The sequence below is a fragment of the Topomyia yanbarensis genome, chromosome 1, assembly GCF_030247195.1.
Source record: "Topomyia yanbarensis strain Yona2022 chromosome 1, ASM3024719v1, whole genome shotgun sequence".
Taxonomy (NCBI): Eukaryota; Metazoa; Arthropoda; class Insecta; order Diptera; family Culicidae; genus Topomyia; species Topomyia yanbarensis.
In genome coordinates this window covers 3,523,031-3,531,590 of record NC_080670.1, presented here as the reverse complement: position 1 = coordinate 3,531,590, position 8,560 = coordinate 3,523,031, and the positions used below count along the sequence as shown (strand labels likewise).

General features: G+C 38.0%; 1 protein-coding gene across 2 annotated transcripts in view; it reads left to right on the top strand.

Moving 5' to 3' along the window:
* The first annotated feature begins 1,768 nt into the window (after window positions 1-1,768).
* LOC131676627 (uncharacterized) overlaps window positions 1,769-8,560 on the top strand; it is a 36,422-nt gene continuing 29,630 nt past the window's right edge. Inside the window, exons 1-2 of one of the 2 annotated variants that reach the window (XM_058955823.1) lie at window positions 1,769-2,183; window positions 8,538-8,560. Coding sequence is in view for 1 of the 2 variants with exons in the window: in XM_058955822.1 (XP_058811805.1) it covers window positions 2,182-2,187; window positions 8,538-8,560 (29 nt within the window). In the remaining variant the exon portion in view is untranslated. Of the gene's footprint in view, window positions 2,188-8,537 lie in introns of both variants that reach the window. The other variant, XM_058955822.1, reaches the window with a different exon arrangement.

The window sequence follows — 8,560 nt, the reverse complement described above, 5'->3', positions numbered from 1 at the left end:
AAGTAGATCCATGTGAAAGCAGTGGTAGTTCAAGAGTTAATATACACGTCAATATAGTAGCGAATCAAATTAGATAGCAGAAGTGGGTACCAAAACTAGTATAAATCATAAAATTTTCCATAATGTGAAGTTGTTTTGGGTAACTCATTTGTAAGAAGCTTTGTGAACTACACGGCGTCTCCATAATCCTATTTTCAAGTACATGCTAATTATTTTCTTAACGCAAAAATGCGCAAAATGAGACCTATATAACTTGAAACTACACTATATTCTGAGTCAGATTCATAATAAGTGATCCATCGGAGGCCAACTCTTAAACTATAAGGCGTCTAAATATAAATCACTGATATTACATTTAATTTATTAATGCAGAAACATAAAAACAAACATAATTAGTTTCTACACAAAAGGCTGCTATCGATAGCTTAGCAAAATCATTCTGCTTTCCAATGAACTCAAAATTACTCCGACCGGCCTTGTAGTTCTTAAAATATCGCCAAGTTCAGCGGTATTAAAAATTGTGAATTGAATTCAACAAGAATCTTCGACCTGACTTGCTTCAACGACATGTTAAAAATTGATATTTCATTCGATTATCGTAAAATTTTGAGAAAAGGGTATTCGAACTGAGAGCAAAATAAAATGCCACTGTGCGCGGCAGGATTTCGCCTGATGAAATACAAAAAATAGTTCATTTATGGAAATGCATACGTTACTCCTGTATAACCGATGCTACAAGTAGATTCAAATGCGTCCCTTCCCAGCCAGTCATTTGCGCCTAATAAGATCCTTGAGTTCCAGGACCAAGCATCTTTGAATTTCAGGACTAAGGTTTCTTTAGTTCCATTTCCTTAAGTATACTGGTGCTTCCCTCGTAATGCTAATGTTAGTCATTACAATCCTCCTAGTCTGTATACGATAGTATAATTGCATGAAATAGATAGTTGAAGTCAGTCGAAGTTCAGTTTTTCGCCGTCATCCGTAACCGGCTCTGGCAGCACTGCTCCAGCGGGAAGCAATCAGATTAAACGTTAACAACTAGTTACATATACTAATAACTGTTTGTATTTAAATGGCCAGTGATGTCCCAGCTGTTAATATTAGTGATTCCTATTAGAAGAGTAAATAAACTATTTATACGTAAAGGTTTTAGTTTATAAATAACATTGGCATGAAAAGGGTTAAGTATTACAAAAATGCACTAATTTAACACCTCCACAATAAAGAATAGAAATCTAAGCGACCATTTCAATGCTAAATTCAATAATAATCCAACTGATTAAACTCGAACGATTCCAATGACCCCGCCCGTTCCGTTGCCAATTTCAAATCCTCGAAAATAGCGATTGATAAATGCGACTGACAGAACGTACGCGCTTTCCATTGTGCTTCAAGAACAGTTTCCACCCTGTTTATTGCTATGCGGGGGAAGAATGTTAACCCGTTACGGAATCACTTCGGTTTTGGCTGATATTCTACACTCTATAGCCGATGATGACAATGATTATGGTGATGATGACGATGATGCCAAAAGGTTGGTAATTTCGGGACAACGCTGTTTTGCTATTGCTACTGGCTGCCCACCGCTATCAGTGTTGCCTTCTGAACCACTGACAACAAGAATTTACTACCCCATCCAGTTCCAGTGTTGTTCCTCGTGTTTATCACGCGTGCTTCGTATACATATTTATACGCGTGTATGGTAAACTCTCGTACAGAGCATCAGCAGCGGACGGTAGGTAGCTGATATAAAAGGTACAACATTGTCTTCAGGTTCAACCATTTGTTGCTCCAGTGTAGTCCCAGCAAGATCTTTCCGAACTAAAACTCCGGTGAGGCTCGGGCTGTGGTTTCGTAGCCTGAAACGGCAGGATAACAGAAATCGGAATAAGCCGGAAGGAGACGCCTGGTGGCTGGATGCGAAAGAGATAGTGGCACGGTAGTTCTCGATTTATTAGATTTTAGTAGTTGTGCTTTAAAAACAGTGCTTTCCGGTGCGAATTATCAGAAGTGGTGATTATTTTATAGTCCATTATTGGCTTGATAAGTGGTTCGGTGTGTCATTCGATGGTTTATTGCAAGGCGATATCGTAAAAGGTGGACCAGGAACCGGTGGGACGGCGAGGATTGCAACAGTTTATAACCGATAAGCTTTGCGTTTTCCATTCAACCTACTGAATAATGTATGTAAGTTGATGAATTTTCCACTATGTAATAATTATTATTTTCGACTTGAGTAGTGGTTTAATGATTTTCCCCAGTTGACAATAAGTGTGCATAAACTAGCAGCTTTCGGTGCTCTTAAGAAGCCTGCGAGAATTGCGAACTATGTGTGCTCGAAGAGTGCATAATTGGTATTTTAGAAAATGATAAGTTATCTTTGGCAGGAACCGATGCATTTGTTTCAACTTAATAATTCAAGTTAAACCCATGTGTGCTATGATTAGGTTAATGTAGTTTGGAAACTGCTAAAGCTGTTTAAGAAAAATAAATTCGATTGCGGATATAATCGTACATCAGATTCAAAACGTTCAGCTCATATACCCCAAATCATTTCCAAATTTATCAAATTCAGCAAACATCGATAAAGACTTTCGATAGATATAATTTAATTGAAGCGTATTTTTTTATTAACCTAAAAAGTATCTGATCCTTATATCAGAGTTGTTGTAACTCGATACAAAATCCTTTAAAGGTCCATTTCGTTGGTTTAAAATTTGAACTTCATGTTTAAATTAGGGGACACAACAAATAATTGAAATATGAGAAGAATTGTGCATCAACAATCGCACAACTTTGCAAACTGCTTAAAAGTGTGATAAAGGTGTACTTTTACGTCGAATTGCCTGTAAGACAAATCGAAGTAGGCATCGCTTGAGTATAAACGTAATTTTTTTCTCGTCAGATGTTTCCCAAAAGTATTAAATTTTAATCAAATTTGTTTGTTAGAAGATGGGAGTGAGCCTAACGGATGAAAAATCAGATTCATCACGCGACGGCCATCCGCTTTTGAAGGATGAGCAATGCATAGATTCAGAAAAGGGCGTTTGGAAGATCGTTTTATGTTATTCCGTGATTTAAAAAAAAAAATCTTTTTCTTTTTTTATTTTTTACATCTTGTATACATATCAAAAACAAAAGGCTCCGTTAGGCTACCGCTATGAGCTGCGTCAAATAAATGAATTTAAAGATAAAAAATTCACGTCCTCCAAGGGGTCCGCGGACCTCAGGTTGTGAATCGCTGGCATAAGCAACAGTTGGCAACGCAGCTGATGGTTCTCCGTCAAGAAAGAAGATCTTCACGCGAAGTAACAAATCGCGTGCTTGAAATCCTACGGCCAGACAATAATATTCGATTTATTTATCCTCGTAAAACAAGCTTGAGATCGCAGCTCGAAAAGATAACATTTGTTTTTGGAATATTGTAAAAATCAATTGGTCGGTGTTAAGTCAGACCGGACTAAGTGACAAAATATTGATATCGAGAAAAACGAGTTTAAAGTTTCTATCGCAGCATCGTATTTTTGCCATAATTCTTGTTTATTGTTACATACTTCAAATCTGGCAAAAGTCGAATGTAGCTGACGATATTCTTTATCCAGAGCTATCATTATCTCATTTTTTGATGTTTTGCGACTTAGTCCGGTCTGACTTAACACCGACCAATTATACTAATGACCCGTTTTTCTTAGTGTATTTTAAGTTGACAAAAGCTGGACTGATTGCAAGTAGGGGTTTTCCCACTAAATGGGTTCTTACTTTAGTTGCCCGGCTGACCCTTATTGACAGGGCGGCATAGGAAATTGTACCAAGACTTTCGGATTTTCTTATTAACAACGAACAAATAAGGTAAATAAACTAACTCCAAATTACTCTTTGCACTGTAGTCCGGAAGACAGGCGGTGTTCACAGGCGGTCATTATCTGCTCTGGCATTGGTACTTAACTTTTAGCTAGAGAGATGAGCTTGGATCGTTTCTTGGAACTTCTCTAGCGACGGTGGTGCCGAATCACTGGATTCTATGCTCTCCACAAAGAATTCCGGAATACACTGCAGAGTTCTTCCCAGGCAAGACCGTTTCATTACCTGCTTCCCTCTTCTTGGCTGCTAACTGTGGAGGAGAACAAGGCTCGTTCGATTTATCCTGTACAGCGAGAGGAGCAGGTGGGTACGATCCTTTGCGGTGAGCCGGAAAAGCGAAAACTTCCTTCCTTTTCGACGGAAGTCTCTCCGTTACACTCACTCACTTCGCTCACAAGTGGTAAACTTTTCGGAAATATCGTTAACTGGTTTAAACCGTGGTGTGTCACTCTCTATCTCATAACGATGTCCGCCTTCCACCTCAACTAAAACAAGCACAGACCGCGTCGCCGATGGGCAGCAAAATCTAACCACGTATTTTTGCAAGAGAAGAGCGGTGACCTACCTAAGCAATATCTCTTGACGATCATACAATATTTACTACACCTATCAGAACGAATAAAAATTAGCCCAAAAACAGTGAGTTATGTTGCATAAACAAATACACCCTAAGGAGATAGTAATAATTAATAGGTAATTTTCCACAAAGGATATAAATTGTTACCCTAACAGGTTAGAACATTTCTTCTTAGTTTCGATACTGAACCTCGTAACCATTTCTTATTACTTTGCGTAAATTTTCCTTATCGGAGTCATGCTGTGCAAATCGGTTTTCTCTATTTTTGCATATTTTGTATTTATAAGATACAGAAAACTGTGGCAAAGAAAGAATTTACAACAATTTGGCTTAGTTCGTCAGCTAGAGTCACTCAAACGTGCCACCGCGAGATGATTTATATTAAGTTGCAAGTTTTATCAGTTTCACAACATTAAACGTGTATGTAAATGAAAAATGTAGTTTTATGCAAGTTGATTAAATTTAAATGTGATTTGATCAGATGTTTCTATTTGATTTTTACCACAAATTTTGACAAATAAATCCAATAATCCTCCTTCTTTTAAAAATGTCGTAATTGATTTATCGATTGAATTAAATATGTTGACAAAATCGGTGGTAGCCAAAACGGGAAGTGATTGGTATTATAAGTTGTCTAACTAAAGGGTTATATAACTTTGCGTTGGATTAAATTAAGTGATGTTTTAGTTATTAAGGTTTTAGCTAACATGTTTAGTAACAATAAATTGAAGAATCGTTTCACCGATAAATATGATGATCGAAGTTGTTTTTCCTGCTATACTACTGAATTTTTTAAGCTTGAAAATCTAAATTTCGAAGAAAAGGCGACAATTCTGGGCACCGGTCGTAGAATCGTAAAATTTCTCTATTTTCACGCGATTTTTCTATTTTATTCTATTTCAGTCAGTGATGAAAAGCATCCTGGAAAATACTGTAGCAATTCCATGGTGTTTTTTCTTGTGACCATATTAACGGCTAAAGCCACTGTGCAGGGTAGGCTTTTAAGATGATTCAAAATTAAACGACAATCAAATTATTCATTTACTTACTCATTCAACTACCGAACCGTTTTGAATCCTGAATGAGGAAGATACGAGGACAACCGTTCCGACCGTTTCAATTTAAAGAAATTGGGTAAATTGTCACATGTTCACACGATTTTTGGTCAACAAACACATGAATAAATGTACCATCAGAATATATTGGCTCAAATGGCACGTTCCCCGTACATAGTCGGGGATTTGTGCCTCAAATAGTTTTTAGTTTAATTTGAAATAATTTGAATCGTTTATGGACTGCAAATGCATTCATAGAGAAATTTTCTCGCATTTGAGCACATTTTTACAGCAAACGGGTCAGCATTTGTTGTGAGAATTAAGAATGTTTTCAAAGCACATTAATTGTATATAGATATTTACGAAATTTGAACAAATCCCTGCGTTAAAGCTACTTTACCAGGTTTGCATTACCTAGCCTAGTGATGCTCATGGTCAATTCGCCGGTTCATTCATTACAAGCAATACCGGAATGTCAAGGCACCCAAACGAGGTAGAAAGTTTTGGCAATGTGAAGTTCTTCTCTTTTAATTCGTTATTCAATCATTAGTTTAGACTGTGATATGTCTAAATCTGGATTGCAGCCTGCCTACCGGAGCAGAAGTTTATAATTTTGCCGAACATTGAAGGACCGATCGTACCCCGCACATAATCGCACATCCAGATCATCTCGATCAAACAGTGGATTGCTTCATACAGCCGGTCACAACCGTCTTTTAGAAGTTTGACCTGGATTCCGTCCTTTCCAACGGTCTTACCGCTTTCAATCCCTCGAAAATTTCTTGTTCTACCTAAAAGCCACTCCTGTACAATCTGACAAAAGATTCCCGTCCCGGTCTTTAATCATGACCGGTGTCGGGGTGTTTTTCCTCGCGTTGTTGATAGGTTTTGTAAAATTGTCGCGCATCATTCCTGGCAAAGCTTCCCTTGGTCTTAGCGAGTACTTTTCCATTGTGCCTTATTTCTCTTGGTAGCCCTCAACTCACCATATTGTTCCCGGGTCTGGCGTATAGCCGCTGCAAGCATTCGGCTCTTAGCCTGATTTTTTTCGTCCGTAGCTTTTTGGCACCTAGCATCGAACCAGCTTTAGCATCCGGTTGTTTACACGTGTGGGACACAACACTTCTGTGGCTGTTGTGTTTACCGCCTAATGGACATGCTTCCACACTACGTAATATATCAATCTTCGATTCCTTCGTATAGTATGTTCAGTCGCATGATTTTCTTACATCTGGAACTGGTTATGCTGGACAGTTTATCCGTAGCCATTTCATAAAGCAAATAAAGATTTCTGCGCCCTCTCTCCCTAAGGCTGGCGCCCTTAGCGTTGGTCAACAATTTCGTTGAGCATTGCAGTGTTTCGGGATGCTTCCCGATGGAGGTATGCGTCGGTGCATCGATTACATTCGGGTCGTCCAATCAGCTTCATCATTTCGTAGAGTTTTTATATGTGGTACCAATATTTTCACAAAAGCAAATTTTCATTATCTAAAAAACATGCTGAGTATTTCACAATATGTTTTACTGCAGCAGTGCAACAGGGAACCATATCCAAAAATGAACAAGTGGAATAGCGATAAAAACTCGTGAAAAAAAACCACTCACTCCGGTGATAATGCACTTTCAATAAACTTCAGTAGAGCTTCTGTAACTTGTTTACTTCGCGTTTCGACTTCCTCTCATCAGAACTGACTTTGCCACATAAATCCAAATACAACTTGTCATCCCAAGCAAATGCCATCAGGTAACTGCAGGTATTGAAATCTCTTAGATGACAAACTCTAAATTCATGTCCTTTACCCATCAACTTACTGCGGTAGATTGCATTGCAACCCCTTCGGTAGTAACTGTTCAAAAAAAACCGCGGTCATAAATTTAATATACATGAAAGAAGTAGGTAACGACTATGATGATGAGGATGATGATGATGTCGCCAAATCAGGTCTTCCTTCCAAGTGTCGTGTAAGTGACATTAACAAAATTACTTTTCAAAACATCTATAACCTACCGGTTTGCGGTTTTGCTTTGTGATGAATAATTAATGGGGAGAGCTTTTACGGGATTGCATGCCACCATTTGAGCTGAAAAAAAAATCCGTTCCTTCCGACAAGTCGCGGTTAGCCTATCAGAATTAGGAATCTGTTCCGCTTGGATGTAAGAGTAAAATGCGAAAAGTTTCACTATTTAGGCATCCAAACAATCGCATTAAAATGGTTTCTTTTCTGTGAACAACTTGTACAAGCATATAAGAACCAACCATAATGGGTTCAACACGTGCTATAAAAACGTTCATTACCCGTCCAAGCTGCCGATGTCTTTATTTTTTAAATTCATCCCAGGGGGAGCGTATCAGCCGCTTTTACCTTAATTGGATAATTCTCTCGAAAGCGGCCTGAAAAGCTTAGAAATTTGCAGTAAGAATGTTAGGATACTTGTGGGAGCAATTTGGATTGCTGTTACTTACCAGTCAATGAATTTAATTATCCGTTTAGAGTGTCAGTTTGTACACGCGTTCACATGCGGGCGAAGCACGTTGAACGTTGCTACGGAAGTTGATGAAAATTATTAGTAAGGCACCGCCTACTGAAAATAATAACAAAAACAGTGATGATTCTGAAGAGGTTCGTGACTGATTTGAGTTTGAAATAGATCGCAGGAGGCGTACTCTGGTGATGTTGACCACCGTTCAACGTGGTAAGGGTAGTCAGTAATCACTTCGATCACAAGTTGTTCAAAGGGTCTAATTGGCTAGATTGATTCTCTTAATCGTTGAAATGCCGTTTGAAAATTGTCGAACCATCTAAATAAATGTAAAATATATTAAATTTCAAACAGTTAAAAAATCATGAGAGATCCGAGAAATTCAAAAAAATAGAACCATGTTTTTTGAACAATTTACGATTGACTGATAGAGAAAATCACCATGAGACAAAAATAACGTTGAGTTAAAAAAAATGAGACGCAATCAAACACGCTTTTTCGAATCGATAGTACAAAATCAAACCAAAAATTTAACGTTCTTTCATCATTGTTCCCTCTTGCAGATTTCCACCAAACATTCAAACAA